Source organism: Bos taurus, chromosome 1, assembly GCF_002263795.3.
Source record: "Bos taurus isolate L1 Dominette 01449 registration number 42190680 breed Hereford chromosome 1, ARS-UCD2.0, whole genome shotgun sequence".
NCBI classification, from domain to species: Eukaryota; Metazoa; Chordata; class Mammalia; order Artiodactyla; family Bovidae; genus Bos; species Bos taurus.
Window position 1 is genome coordinate 153,441,268 of NC_037328.1, and position 16,476 is coordinate 153,457,743.

A 16,476-nucleotide genomic window follows, 5' to 3' on the forward strand; every position below is an offset into this window, starting at 1 on the left:
CCCTGCTTCGTGTTCTTCCCCAGGTCTCTCCTCCCAAAGCCCTCTCGCTGAGAACACTGTCGGCTCTCCACGGCTCTGACAGGCGGAGGGCTGGCCTCCCTGGGTGCAGTGGCTGCGGGGGGCTGCAGCCAGCCTCCTCATGGAGCGGGCCCTTCTCCGGGAGCCCCCCGTATCCTCAGCGGAAGGGCCTGAGAAGTCCTCAGCTCAGGACTCCAGGGCAATGCGTGGGGCCACCTCACAGAAAAGAAAAAGGCGCTGTGTACGTGTATGACACATACATGTACTGCTGTGTACCACAAATGAGTTTTCCGTGTACATACATGTGCAATAAAGACTATATATATAGCTGAATCACCTTGCTGTACACCTGAAACCAACATGATGTTGTAAATCAACCACACTTCCATTCAGAAAAACAAAGACTCCAAGGCGATGAAGCAGGCGTCCGAGGACAAGAGCGGCCGTGAAGGGCTGCCCGCGGCAAACACCTTCAGCCCTGCGGTCAAGACAGAGGTGCCCGCGTGCCCCGCAGGCGGTGGGCTGCTTCCCTGTCCCCACCACATACACGCGCACGTGACCCAACGCTGGACACACCCAGCAGCAAGCGGTCCAGCGGGAAACCTCATCACTCACGCCGCTCCTTTGAGGGACCCCAGGATGACACTCGGGGGCGATGGACTCCCGGGAGCCACATGGCGGTCAGAAACGGAAGCAGACCGGTGGGCCCAGCGGGACATCAGACCACAGGAGGCGACGGCAGCCACGGGTCCACGGACTGGGCCCTCTCCGCGGGGGGAGCAGGACTGGGAGACCAGGGCAGGCTCCCCAAGGCTCATGCCGCGTGCACAGCGCCTCTCCAAGGCCAAGGGCAGGGCAGGGCAGAGCCCTCCCACCCACCCAGGAGGGCCCCCACCACAGAGCGGCTGCGGCCGCCCCTGAGAGCCGGGGTAGCCTGGACAGGCACCTCCACGCTAAACTCTCGAGACATGCATATCCCACAAGCAAACAATTTCTGCATGCCTGTTTGCCATAATATTTTAAGATGTATTTCTAGGAGACTTACATATCATTCAAAGTGATTTATGCCGCTATGAACAATTAAACTCAGGACTTCCCTGGTGGCTCAGTGGTAACGATTCTGCTTGCCAATGCAGGAGACACAGAATTGATCCCTAGTCCAGGAAGATCCCACCTGCCTCAGAGCAACTAAACCGATGAGTCACAAGTACTGAGTCCATGCCCCCGAGCCGGGAGCCTCCAGTCCTGAGCCCACGTGTGGCAACTACTGAAGTCCGAGAGCCCTAGAACCCACGCTGCACAAGAGGAGGCCCTGCACCGCCACTGGAGAGGAGCCCCCACCCTCCACAGCAGAGAATCGCAACCCGAGAAAAGCCCACGCAGCGACGAAGACCCAGCACGGCCACAAAGAGGTAAACAAATGATTTTTTAAAAATAAAGCTAAAATTAAAAAAAAAATTCAAAAGTGGAAAAGTTAAAGAGGATTTGGATTTCCCCACGTGTGCAACTGTGATTAGCTAAGCAAGTGTCAATAACTTATTTTGACTTTAATTTCCCCGCTAACAAATCCTTTCAGGGGGAGAGACTGAGACTCGTAGTTTTGAAATCTGAAAGAATCAACTGACTCCAGACTGGCTACGCTGGAATAAACTACTTACGAAAGAATCAACCAGTTCTGAACCCCTACCCTTCTCGCCTTAAAACTGCATCAGAGGTTAGACTCATGTTCCTTTTCCCCGGGTTATTCTCACCCTGCTCTGAACAAAAGACATGCTAAAAGGAACTAAAGCAGAAGATTCCAGACTTTTAAAAGAGAAGACTTAGTCAACACAGTGGCATGTACGTCCTGCGGGTCTCAGACAAGACAGGAACAGTAGGAAGAAAGTCCTAGGATGTGAGATCCCAGCTGCTGCCGCGTGGGGACATCAGACTGTACAAGATTATTTACAAATACCCACTGACACTTTAAATGACTAGGGTGAAAAATAGTGATCACTGAACATAAGTCAAATAGGCATTTCTCCAAAGATGACATCCATACGGCCAACAGGTACATGAAAATATACTCAACATCACTAATTATCAGAGAAGCACAAGTCCATACTGCACTGGGATACCACCTCACACCAGTCAGAATGGCCATCACAATGAATTCTGGGGAGAGTGTGGAGCAAAGGGGACCTCCTCACACTGCTGGTGGGAAGGGAAGTTGGTACAGCCACTATGGAGAAAAGCATGGAGACTCCTTGGAAGCTGGAAGTGAAAGCTGCTCAGCTGCGTCCAACTCTTTGTGACCCCATGAACTATGTAGTCCACGGAACTCTCCAGGCCAGAATACTGGAGTGGGCAGCCTTTCCCTTCTCCAGGGGATCTTCCCAACCCAGGGATCAAACCCAGATCTCCCGCATTGCAGGCAGATTCTTTGCAGCTGATCCACAAGGGAAGCTTGGAGGTTCCTCAAAAAGTTAAAAATACAACTATCATGTGATTTTGCAATCCCACTTCTGGGCATGTAACTGGAGAAAAACATAATTAGAAAGATACACGCACCCCGACGTTCAGTGAAGCACTGTCTACAACAGATAAGACAGGGCTGTTCTGTGCTTGGCCACTCAGTCGTGTCGGACTCTCTTTGACCCAATGGACAGTAGCCTGCCAGGCTGAACTGAACTGAACTAAACTGAGTCACTCAGTCATATCTGACTCTTTGTGACCCCATGGACTGTAGCCTGCCAGAATCCTCTGTCCATGAGATTCTCCAGGCAAGAATACTGGAGTAGGTTGCCATGCCCTACTCCAGGGGATCTTCCCAACCCAGGGATCGAACCCAGGTCTTCTGCATTGAAGGCAGATTCTTTACTGTCTGAGCCACCAGGGAAGCCCAAGAATACTAGAACGGGTAGCCTATCCCTTCTCCAGGAGATCTTCCCAACCCAGGAATTGAACCAAGGTCTCCTGCATTGAAGGCAAATTCTTTATCAGCTGAGCTACCAGGGAAGTCCGACAAGACATGGGAGCACTCTCAACTCCAGATGAGTAGATGAAGATCTGGTGTGTGTATACACACATGCGCACACGCACACACTTATACACACAGACACACACACACATATACACACATGCACACACATACACATATACACACACAGACACACATACACACACACATACACACACAGACACACATACATACACACACACACACACACACACAGAGACACACAGAGACACAAAGACACACACATATACACACACAGACACACAGACACACACACTCACACACAGACACACACACATACATACACACACATATACACACATACACACACACATACAAGAGACACAGACACACACACACAGACTCACACATACACACACACATACACACAGACACACACGCATACATACACACACATATACACACACACACAGAGAGACACAGACACACACACATATACACACACATTCACACACACACACATATACACACAATGGAACATTACTCAGCTACAAAAAGAATGGATATAATGCCATTAGCAGCAACGTGGATTGACATAGGGATTATCATATTCAGTAAAGTAAATTAGACAAAGACAAATATGGTTACTATCACTCATGTGTGAAATATTAAAAAATCATACAAATAATCTTCTTTACAAAACAGAAACAGCCTCACAAACATGGAGCTATAGTTACCAGAGGGGAAAGCAAGGGATAGAATGAGGAGGGATAAAGAAGGAGTCTGTAATTAACAGATACATACTACTATATACAAAATGTAAATAGTCAATATTTTGTTCTAATCTAAAAGGGAAAAGAATCTAAGGAAATAACTAAACCACTTTGGTGTGCACTGGGAACCAACACAACATCTTAAATCAACTACAATAAAAAAGAGTCTTCCAGTAAGAAAGCAAAAAAAAAAAAAAAAAAACAACCAAGAAAGTCAACATAGTTTCCTGTTTGTAGAACACCCACAGAGTGAAAGGAGGGAAGCTGGGTGCCTCTTTGAGCAACTCAGGGCCCGGTCCCAGAGGATATTCATTAGTACAGGATCTCCTCGCTACCAGTTTTTGTTCTGGAACAAGACGTACTCTGCGGAAGAAGGCAGCTCTGGTTCGTTTCATCAGAGCATTAACTCAGTTACATCTGAGCCGGAAGCAGCACAGACAGGGACGAAGTCGGCACTGTTACAAACATTCCAGACGAAAGGTGGAAACTCCCAGCCTGGCCTTTGGTCACTTGAGAGCAAATCCGTGCATTTCAGAGGAGTACATGAGTAGCTAAGAGGCACCCCTGCCTTTAAGAATAACTCCACAGTTTGAATGAAAGGGTCGAACAGTGGAGACTGGCTGCAGGGCAGGGGAGGTGGCAAGGCCCTCGAGGGCTCTGAGGACCGATGCTGCCTACCCCAGCCCTCAAGTCACACTTGGTGAGGTGCCGGCCCGAGACAGCTGTGTGTTCAGTCGTGCCCGAGTCTCTGCGACCCCACGGTCTGTAGCCCACTAGGTTCCTCTGTCCATGGGATTCTCCAGGCAAGAATACTCGAGTAGGTTGCCATTTCCTCCTCCAGGGCATCTTCCCAACCCAGGGGTGGAACCTGCATCTCTTGTGTCTCCTGCGTTGGCGGGCGGATTCTTTCTCGCCGCCCCGCCTGGGAGCCCCGGGTGGGCAGTGGAGTTCTTCCCTGCCACCAGTCCTAGAAAAACAGCCTCAAATCCACAAAAGCGTGACATCTGCCTACAGTGCTGTCAGTGGGCGCTTCTGGGCTCCTTCTGGGGGTCGGGCGGGAGGGCGGGCAGGAACCTGGCTGCTCAGGTGAATGCGCCCTAAGGTGACGCCCAGTGACCCCCCACTTCTGGCATTCATGCCTTCCTACAATCCCTCCCTGAGAGGGGCAGGACCTGCGGCTTGCTTCTAATAAACAGAGCCAGGCAAAGTGATGGGAGTTCCCCCCATGACGACGTGACACTGTAAGACTCCGTTTGGCAGGGGTGAGCCACACGCTGCCGGTGCTGGCTGCCAGGCTGTGAGAGGGCCGTGTGGGCAACAGCCAGCACGAAGCAGGGATCTCAGCCCTAGGAGATGAAATTCTGCCCACCGACAAAGGGAGCCTGGCGCAGAGCCTTCCCCAGCCAAGCCCCTGATGAGACCGCAGCCCCAGCCCACACCTCTGCTGCAGCCCCATGAGGCCTGCAGCCAAGAACCCAGAACAGCTGGAGAAACTGAGGTCATCAACGCATGCTGTCTGAGCCACTAGGCTGGTGGTGACTTATCACAGAGCAAAGAAAACTCACGCAGTGGCCGAGCAGGAAGACACGGCAGCTTCATGCTCAGACCAGGCCTCCTCCTGGGGGCCAAGTCTAGGCCCCAAGATTCCAGCCAGACACCTGAGAACCGCCTCTGCCAGGTGATGAGGGCTTTAAGTCCTGGAGGACAAGGACCACCCCGGCATCAAGAAGCAGACATGCCCTAGAAGTGGATCCAGGAACCATGGGCTGGCCCCCAAGGGACCACAGCACGGCAGAGGAGGTGTCCTGCAGTCAGCCGAGGTGCTAAGAATCCTGAAGACGCACCCCTGGCTCAGCAGCATCTGCCTCCCTCCTGGGGTAGAGGGGAACTCCACTTACACTTCCCCAAAGGCCACGTCCTTGTGTTGTCCTGGAAAAGGCTACTGGAAACCACCAAACTTCCCCTAGACTGAAGCCCCCATTCAGGCTTCCACTTCCCAAAGGGACAGAAAGATCTGGGTCTAAACAGTAAGAAAAAAGCGGGACACAGGCTGCATTTTTGGAGATGCAGGATTAACTACTAGCCAAAGCCTCTCTGGGGCTTCCCTGGTGGCTCAGCAGGTAAAGAATCCACCTGCAATGCAGGAGACATGGGTTCGATCCCTGGGTTGGGAAGATCCCCTGGAGAAGGCAAAGGCTCCCCACTCCAGTGTTCTGGCCTGGAGAACCCCATGAACTGGGGCCACAGACTCGGACACGACTGAGAGACTTTCATTTTTCACTTCAGTTCAAAGCCCCTCTTATCCGGAAATCACCACAAAATACACTGAGATTACATGCAGACACTCAGAGAAGAGCATTGCTAACAATATACTTCCCCACCTCCCTCCACCCCTCCCCTCCACAGTCTCCTCTAGGTTTATGAGAGGCTACAGGACCTAAAGCTAAGTAGAGATGGATCCCAGAGGTGTGCCTTCAGACAGTTGATTAAATGTTTTATGGCTCGGTTTCCATCACTGTTCAACGAGCAGCCATCTCCAGGCGTCCCTGTAAAGATTAAATAAGACAGAAATACATCCAGCCCTGAGCGCAAGGCCAGGCACGAAGTCTGGGCCCCTCACCCAGGAGCAGCTGCCTATCTATTCCTATCATTGGTTGGTGCATTCCTGGCCTTTATCACGGTCCCTAATCACTCACGCACCCAATGAATACCGACCACGCTACTACCACGCAGCAGGCGGTCTTCTTTAGCACAGGTCGGCAGTCAAGGAAGACGAAACCCCTGCCCTCAGTGAGCTCACGGCCGGGTGGAAGGGGACAGGCGGCTAATGAGAAATACACACGCACTATTGCAGCACGTCCCACGGCGGCAAGCGCTAAAGAAAAAAGAACCAGCAAGGTAAGGAGAAGCAGGCGGGGCGGCGGGCAGTGTCTACGCAGTTTCTATGAGGGGCTCAGGGCAGTCTCCTCGAGAGGGTGGCACCTGGATAAAGGTCTCTGGGAGGCGAGGCAGTTGGCCTGACAGCCGGGAAACAAGCTTCAGGGCAGAGGACCAGCCAGTGCAGAGGCCCTGGGGTGAGACGGTACAGAAAGGCCTTGCGGCTGCAGCTCACTGAACAAGGGGCAGAAGAGGAAGAAGAGACACCATCAGAGAGCCAGTGAGGAGCCAGAAAGCATGGACCTCACAGGCCACAGTGACGACAGGGGCGTTTACTCAGAACGACAGGGGAAGTCCTTGGAGGATGTTGAACAGAGAAGTGATATGATCTGATTTATTCTAAAAGGATCCTTCTGGGGACTTCCCCACGGGTCTATGCAGGGGGCCTGGGTTCAATCCCCGGGTAAGGAACTAGAGCCCATATGCCACAACTAAGAGTCTGCATGCTGCAACGAAGGATTCTGAGTGCCGTAACCAGGACCCGGCTCAGCCAAATAAATAAATGAGTAAAAATAAATATTATAAGAAACGATCCATCTGGCTTCAGGTGGCAGCTAAGAGACTAACCCAGTGGTCCAGGTGGGAGGTGATGGTGGCCCAAAGTGGGCTGGCAGCAGTGTGACAACGGTGGGAAGTGCTGGGTTCTGGATATATTTTCAAGGTGGAATCCTCAAGACTTCCTTATGAAGAGTTTGCGTGAAAGCAAGCAAGCATGGGAGGATGACTCCAAGGGCTTCTGCCCAGCAGCAGAGAATGGACGATGCTGCCAGGACTATGAAGGGAGGCTGTGGGGGCCGTGTCCCAGGGAGAATTTGGTGTGCCATGTCCTGAACTTGACACACCCAGCAGACAGCCAAGCAGAGATATCTGCTGCTGCTGCTAAGTCGCTTCAATGCAGCCCCATAGACGGCAGCCCACCAGGCTCCCCCGTCCCTGGGATTCTCCAGGCAAGAATTCTGGAGCGGGTTGCCATTTCCTTCTCCAATGCATGCATGCATGCCAAGTCACTTCAGTCGTGTCCGACTCTGTGTGACTCCATAGACGACAGCCCACCAGGCTCCTTTGTCCACGGAGCTCTCTAGGCAAGAATACTGGAGTGGGTTGCCATTTCCTTCTCCCAGATATGTCTAGTAGAGAACTGCACTCATGTTCGAGTCTGGACTTCAAGAGACAGGGCTAGGGAGGTCAATTTTCGAGTTAGCAACTTCCAGATGGTAGTCAGACCACAAGACTGGATGAGATCTTAATTAAGAGAGGGAGAGGAGTCAGCACTGAGCCTGGGGACCCTCCACCCCAAAGAAATCGGGAAGGAAAGAAGAGAAAGCAACCAAGGAGACAAAGAAAGAGCAACCATAGTGAAAGAGAGAAAACCAAGGGAACGTACTGTCCGGGATCAAGTCCAGGAGGCACATCTAGGGGAGGGGAGGAGCCGCCGGGCTCACTGCCTCATTAACATATTTGCAAGATTCTCTTCAATTGACTTACCCTCTTGAAAACCCAAGAGAGACTAGATTCCAATCCCAAAGAAAGGCAATACCAAAGAATGCTCAAACTACCGCACAATTGCACTCATCTCACACGCTAGTAAAGTAATGCTCAAACTTCTCCAAGCCAGGCTTCAGCAATATGTGAACCGTGAACTTCCAGATGTTCAAGCTGGTTTTAGAAAAGGCAGAGGAACCAGAGATCAAATTGCCAACATCTGCTGGATCATCAAAAAAGCAAGAGAGTTCCAGAAAAACATCTATTTCTGCTTTATTGACTATGCCAAAGTCTTTGACTGTGTGGATCACAATAAACTGTGGACAATTCTGAAAGAGATGGGAATACCAGACCACCTGACCTGCCTCTTGAGAAATTTGTATGCAGGTCAGTTAGCAACAGTTAGAACTGAACATGGAACAACAGACTGGTTCCAAATAGGAAAAGGAGTACGTCAAGGCTGTATATTGTCACCTTGTTTATTTAACTTATATGCAGAGTACATCATGAGAAATGCTGGGCTGGAAGAAACACAAGCTGGAATCAAGATTGCTGGGAGAAATATCAATAACCTCAGATATGCAGATGACACCACTCTTATGGCAGAAAGTGAAGAGGAACTAAAAAGCCTCTTGATGAAAGTCAAAGTGGAGAATGAAAAAGTTGGCTTAAAGCTCAACATTCAGAAAACGAAGATCATAGCATCCAGTCCCATCACTTCATGGGAAATAGATGGGGAAACAGTGGAAACAGTGTCAGACTTTATTTTTCTGGGCTCCAAAATCACTGCAGATGGTGATTGCAGCCATGAAATTAAAAGACGCTTGCTCCTTGGAAGGAAAGTTATGACCAACCTAGATAGCATATTCAAAAGCAGAGACATTACTTTGCCAACAAAGGTCCGTCTAGTCAAGGCTATGGTTTTTCCTGTGGTCATGTATGGATGTGAGAGTTGGACTATGAAGAAGGCTGAGCGCCAAAGAATTGATGCTTTTGAACTGTGGTGTTGGAGAAGACTCTTGAGAGTTCCTTGGACTGCAAGGAGATCCAACCAGTCCATTCTGAAGGAGATCAGCCCTGGGATTTCTTTGGAAGGAATGATGCCAAAGCTGAAACTCCAATACTTTGGCCACCTCATGCAAAGAGTTGACTCATTGGAAAAGACTCTGATGCTGGGAGGGATTGGGGGCAGGAGGAGAAGGGGACGACAGAGGATGAGATGGCTGGATGGCATCACTGACTCGATGGACGTGAGTCTCAGTGAACTCCGGGAGTTGGTGTTGGACAGGGAGGCCTGGCGTGCTGCGATTCATGGGGTCGCAAAGAGTCAGACACGACTGAGGGACTGATCTGATCTGATCTGATGGCAAAAAAGGCTTTGTGAAGAAATCTGTTCACATTTAATATATCACTATCCTGTTAAATGGGCTGATGGTGAAATTCACCTAAGACGTGGGTTCCAAATATCTTGGCTTCTTGAAAAAAAACACCATCCTTGTGCTGCTGAGTCATTTCTCAGAACCAGCCTGGAGGGAACATTAACTAGAAAGGGGATCTGATCCATCTCGTGTCTTGGGCCCCAACTAAACACACTGCAGAGTTGGGAGGGGTTATTTCCAGCCGCTCCAAAGGGAGTTTCTGAAAGGAGGAGGGAAGAAAAGCACACGGAGCAGAGAGAGCTTCCCTGGTGGCTCAAATGGGAAAGAACCTGCCCGAAATGCATGAGAGCCGGGTTCAATCCCTACATTGGGAAGATCCCCTGCAGAAGAAAATGGCAAACTGCTCCAGTATTCTCGCCTGGAAAATGCCATGGACAGAAGAGCCTGGCAGGCTACATACCATGGGTCACAGATCGTCGGACAGAACTGAGCGTGCGCGCGCGCACACACACACACACACACACACACACAGCATAGACGTGAGGTCCTGAAAGCCAAGAGTGAATAAGACAAGATGAGTTCAGATTCTCAGAGCACAGCAATAAAGCATCAGCAAAGCTCATAAACACAGCACTCCCAGCCACTTAAGACCCTGGAGAAGCAGCTAACGCTCCAGAGTCCAGCTTATTATTTTTTTTAATCGTTAACATAACAACTAAATGCTATGGTATCCTGGACTGAGTCCCACAACCCGAAAAGGACATTAACAGAAAAACTGATGAAATCCAAATAAAATTCACAATTGAGTTACCAGCAACATACCAATGTCAATGTCTTAAGTTTTGACAAATGTACCACAGTAATTTAAGATATTAATGATGGTGGAAACTCGGTGAAGGGTATATGGGAATTCTCTTTAATTTCTTTGAAACTTTTCTGTTAAACCTGAAATTATTCCAAATAATAATTTACTTTTTTAAAAAAAGAAAGCAGGCCATCAGCTGCGCTGGGGTGAGGACATGTGTTTGCTTTGATTCTGTGATGTTTATTCCTAAAGTCAGTGTTTCTTGTCCTAAATTGCACCGACACCCCTGCCTGACCATCCTTTTCATGTAAGAAGCTCCTCGAGGGACTTCCCTGAGCTTAAGTGGCTAAGACTCTCTGCTCCCAACATGAGGGCCCAGGTTCGATCCCTGGTCGGGGAACGGGACCCCACACGCCACCAACTAAGAGAACCTGCATGCCGCAAGTGAGACCTAGGACAGCCAAATAAACACATACATTTTTTTAGGACGCTCCTCAAATCACAAGAAGACAATGAGTGAGATAACTGGGTCTGGGGGGAAAAAAGAATACTCTTCTTTGATGTGCTCCAACTTTAGACACTAGAGCAGGTCGACAAGCACAGCCTAGGCTCAGTGACTCAGGCCAGTGTCCCTCAGGCGGGCATCTTCCACCTCGGCCGCACTCAACCTTGGGCTCAGCTGGCGAGCTCCCACAGATTCTGCTTTACTCGGTGTGAGGTGCAGCCTGGGCCATGGGGCTCTGGAAACACCCCAGTGATTCTAGCGGGCAGCCGGCCTGGGAACTCATGGCCTGTGCTCCAGCCGCCCCTTTCCTGGAGGTTTTCCTTGGCGATAACAGAACAAGTCCGTAGGCAGGAAGAAACACAGAAAGAGGGACTTGGAGAGACCAGCTGTGTCTACTCCAGTCTCCTCAGAAGACCAAGCTCCCAGAAAAAGGACCCAACCTTACGGAAATATAAGAATGCACGACTCTATCTGTGCCTCTTTCCATTAGAAAAACCCAGAAATACTTCCGACTCATTGCTGTCCTCGCTCTTCTCATTTTTCACTGTGGTAAAACACTGACCATTCTAGCCGTTTCTAAGCATACATTCAGTGTCATCAAGTGCATTCACAACGCTGTGCGGCTGTCACCACGGTCATTTCCAGAACTTTCTCATCACCCCAAACTGCACAAACAGGACTTGGGCCAACCCTGAATATGACCGTGTAGGAAATTCGGATAAATGCTAGTCAAAGCACACATGAAACCAGATTCAGATGCTGAGTGTGTGCGCACAGACCTGTCCTGAAGGTAAGGCAGGGTGGCAAAGAGTCTACATGCTGATGGAGCCCCTCAGAGGCGAACACAGTAGGGCTGTTTCAAACCATGTGAAAGATCACTCACCCCGTGTTACGCTGCCCACACCACTCAGACACAGACTCACTCCCATCTCCGCTATCACAACTGCCAAGGGTTACGTGGCCGTTCCCCAGGGAAGGCCAGAAGGTCAGACCAAGGGCAGCGACCTCCAAGGGCCACGAACGTTGAGGGAAAGAGGGTAATTTTTTGACCAAAGTACATAATCTAATCGCTCTGTTCTCACATAAAAGACAGTGAATCGGTCTCCACGTCCACCAAGAAACACGATCCCTCCTGTCTTTCTGCAAACAGAGGGTCCAGTCTGGCTCCCTTCCACACCACCATTTCTGAGAGCAACGTGGCTGCAGATGAACTTGACAGACCAGGAAAAGCCCCAGTGCCCGGGTGAGGTCAGGGGTCAGGCCGAGGCACCACGGCCAGAGCAGCGGAAAAGCTTGGTGAGACGGGCAGCTCGAGCCAAGCCATCACTCGAAACTCCAGGCTTGGGCTGCCAGACCTTGCAATTCTTTTAAGGAGGTTACGATGTTGTGCTTTTATGTTGGCCACAAATGTCAAATTTTGGCTCTAACCAATGTTTATGAGTAGCATGTAAGCCAACGTCTTTGGGATTGACTCTGACCTCTTGGCCACCAGGCCCTGGGCCCTGGGAGCCACACACAGGGCCCCACTGTGAGTCACAGAGGCTGGACACCAGGGAAGAGCTAAGAGGGAACAGACTGTCTCATGGGCTCAGCATTGGGACTGCTGACCCAAAAACCCGAGCCCGGCATGTCACCCCTGGGGATGACTCGGCCGATTCTTCCCGTGACCAGGATCAGGACTTGACACTGACCTGCCTGATCTCACCGTGGCTGGGACAAAACCCTTTTCTAAGCTGTTAAAAGGACGTGCTTGCAAGCCATGATTGCAACACTTCTGAGTACTTTAAACATTCAACATGATCATGGGCAAAAGGGTTAATCCTCAAAGTATTCCGACAAAATGCCAAGAAGTAAGTTGAATACCTATTTTGCTCTCATGGACAGATCTGAAATCAGTCCACTAAAAAGCAGATGCCCATCCAAAAACTACTATAAACTATCCGCTTCAGCAATAAACATGCTAATAAAATCTATCATACACACGTCTTTTAAATAATAAACATGTAATAGATCTCACTCCAACTCATTAATCCCTTAGATAGCTTCCAAGACCATGAGTTGGAGCAACATCTTCTTTTCCCAGGACACAAAGCACAGTTTGAACTTGAGTTATGAAAAGAAACGAGGGGGAATGTCTAGTTCATCAATAGGGCTATTTTTGCCTCTTTTAGGAACAGTCAGAAAGAAATGGTGACAAACACAAGCTTAGATCACTAGGCACTTCTCCAACGAGGAAAAAAAAATCACTAAATGTCAGTTGACAGAAACAAATTCTCTATCTCTGGGAACAGGAAGGAATTTTAAGCTCTTTCCCTCAAGGCAATGCCAGGTTCGAGTAAAACGATCAGAATGGCGCTCTGTGTGTGTGTGTGTGTGTTTAAGGAGTAACAGGGAGGAAAATGAACCACAGATCTGAAAAAGATCTATGAGTGAAAGAAAAGGAAAGCTGCTTCTAGCTTCATACGGAGAAGGCAATGGTACCCACTCCAGTGCTCTTGCCTGGAGAATCCCATGGACGGAGGAGCCTGGTGGGCTGCAGTCCATGGGGTCGCTAAGAGTCAGACGCGACTGAGTGACTTCACTTTCACTTTTCACTTTCATGCATTGGAGAAGGCAATGGCAGCCCACTCCAGCACTCTTGCCTGGAGAATCCCATGGACGGAGGAGCCTGGTGGGCTGCAGTCCATGGGGTCGCTCAGAGTCGGACACGACTGAAGCGACTTAGCAGCAGCAGCAGCAGCTTCATAAGCTTATGTAAAACTGAAGACAGTAAAGACATCTACTCATTTATCATCCTTTCTTCATCATCTGCTTGACCACTGACCACATGTAGGGCTGGAGTTAGAGCCCACTCTCAGGAAACTGAACAGCCCAGCATTTTGCTTAGTGAAATGTCAGACCAGGAAAGACAAATACTGCATGTTATCCCTTAAACGTGGAATCTAAAAGACAAAACAAATTAGTCAATGTGACAAAGTAGAAACAGACTCAGAGGGAGAAAAACCAGTGGTTAACAGTGGGGAGAGCGGAATGCGGAGCGGCGATTTAGCGGGAGGGGTTTCAGAGACAAATTACTGTGCATAAAAGAAGCAATAAGAATATATTGTCCAACATGGGGAATACAGCCAACGTTTTACAATAACTATAAACGGAGTGTAATCCTTAAAAGTTGTGAGTCACTATGTTGTACACAGAACTTACATAATTCTGTAAATCAATCACACTTCAATCATTAAAAAAAGAAACTTAGCATCTACAGGCATCTATCTACCCAATACTGCTATTTATTCTAACCATAGAGAAAAGTGAAGTCACTCAGTCATGTCCGACTCTTTGTGACCCTATGGACTGTAGCCTACCAGGCTTCTCTGTCCATGGGATTTTCCAGGCAAGAGTGCTGGAATGGGCTGCCATTTCCTTCTTCAACCACAGAGAAGAGCTATGAAAGTTCAGTTACTTCTAGAGTCAGGGATCAGGGAAAGTTTTAAAACACCAGGAGCATGTCAGCTGAGTCTTTGAAGCTGTGAGAACATCAGTCGTGGGACCGTGGGTAAGACATTCCAGCCACCGAGAACGGAAGTTAGTGAGGGTCTAGACGAAAACAAACAAACAAACAAAAAAAAACGCCTGAGTTACATGATGGAAGTAATAAATAGGTCAATCTGGTAAAAGATACAGGAAGGCAAAGTTTGCCTGTTATAATTCAGCTCATGTAAACACAAGCCTGACAAATGAACGGGTGAATCTGCTGTTGGAATGGGTCTGAGATGTAGTCCTGGCTGGAGCAGAAAGGGAGAAATGCGGATGGAAAGAACCAGAGGGGGTTGTGACAGGACAGGCCTGGCCTTCATTCTGAGGCAAAGAGGAGTCATGAACAGTCTTAGATAGAAGAAGACGGGAAAGTGCAGATTCTAGGAAGATTAAGCAGCATCACTGGGTATGATGGAGGTGGAAGGGAAAGCATATTTTAGGAGGGCAGAAATGAGAGCTACGATTTTTTGCAGAAGGAGTGGCTGGATGGGAGAGAGATTCGAGGTGTTTCTCTGCAGTTGGTGGTGGCTGGGGTCGGGGGAGAGGGACAGACTGCTGCTCCCCAAAGATGCTCTAGTTCAACAGGGGAAAGACTACTGACAATTCCCATGAACTCCTCTTTGCAAAATGAACCAAATCTACAAAAAAATAAAAGAGGCTGCTGGAGCCCACAGTTTCCTCTAACAGGGACGCTTGAGAAATGCCTGCCGGGGGCTTCCCTGCCATCCAGCGCTTGAGACCCTGTGCTTCCACCACAGGGGTGCCAGCTCCATCCTGCTCACTGCCTGCTCGGGCAGTGAGGGTCCTGCCGGCCACAGGCTGAGAAGGGTGGCCGGGAAATACTTAAGTAAATAAACAAATTTAAACCTATTTTATCGAAAAACAAGAAATGCTTGAGGAAGAAAACAGCCAAGTGAACAAACCCAAGTGAATTTTTCAATAAAGCACCTAATTATATGAAGCTTTCAGGGGAGTGCTGAAGTAGCAAGTAGAAGGAAAAGAAAGAACTCCTCAGGGGGTCACTGCCCTGTCTTCTCCCTTCTTTTTTCACCAACAAACATGCACCTCAGCTGCAGATAAGGGTTTGGTATCCCCAGGAACATTCCAGAAAGGATGGGGGGAGGGGGGCAAGTGGTACCCTAACCACACACTCCCAGGGAGCTGTGCATTGCCAGTGGGTGCAAGGCATCATGGGTGCCTAACCAGCCACGCCTGCTATTTATTCTACAGAAACCTTGCCACATCCTGCCTCGCTCTGTGTGTTCTCTGGTTGATAAGCCATCAGCAAGTGCACGACATAAGGAGTTCACCTTTAACCGTAAAGGCAAGTAAAGAAGCTAACACACAAGCTCTACCCCAGTGGTCCCTGCGTAACGCTGCTGCCAAAGAAATCCCATTTCCACCACACTGGGCTACAGCCAGGAGAACCCCCACCGCACGGAACGGGACGTGGGGCGGAGTCCTGCTTTCTCTTGAACTCTGCAAGTCTCCTCCTGGCTTTGAAAGACATGGAAATGATGAACAGTAGTACTGATTCATCAATATTATTTTTATAATGCATATTTATTATTTAACATAACACCAAATAAAGGCAGGTCTGCTCGGTACTTACTGGCTCAGAAAAGTCACAATATCTACGGCTCCACACATGAATGCCCTTCCTAAGGCTCTCGCAGGCCACGTCCGGCGAAGCAACAGGAAGTCTCTTTTTCATTTACAGATAATGCACACATCCCACTTCAAGTTTGCTCATGGTTTCCTTCTTTTCTGGGTCTTCCTGCTGGCACCCTTTGACCTGCTGAGTTACACAGGGCACGTGCTCCATCTCTGAGCGAGCAGGAGCCGCAACCCACACGCTGCTGCTGAGCACCTGAAACGTGGCCAGGGCCGCTGAGGAAATGAGCGCTTAGTTTTATTTAATTTTAGATGATACGTGGCTGTGCGTGCGTGCACATGTGGGTGCTAGCGGGTCCCTAAGAGAAAAGCACAGCTGAGCGCCTTTCTCAGACTTTGACCCATGGGATCCTGTTAAAATGCAGATTCGGAGCCAGCGCAGCGGGGTCGGGGCTGGGATCCGCGTTTCTAAG

At 49.4% G+C, this 16,476-nt stretch overlaps 1 protein-coding gene across 6 annotated transcripts in view; it reads right to left on the reverse strand.

Annotated features, from left to right (window-relative positions):
* RFTN1 (raftlin, lipid raft linker 1) overlaps nt 1-16,476 on the reverse strand; it is a 225,963-nt gene that overhangs the window by 105,887 nt on the left and 103,600 nt on the right. The window contains exon 1 of one of the 6 annotated variants that reach the window (XM_024997196.2): nt 16,002-16,239. The exons of the other annotated variants lie outside the window; for them this stretch is intronic. Within the exon in view, the coding sequence (XP_024852964.1) occupies nt 16,002-16,039 (38 nt within the window). The 5' untranslated portion in view covers nt 16,040-16,239. Of the gene's footprint in view, nt 1-16,001; nt 16,240-16,476 lie in introns of those variants that run through there. 6 annotated transcript variants of the gene reach the window in all.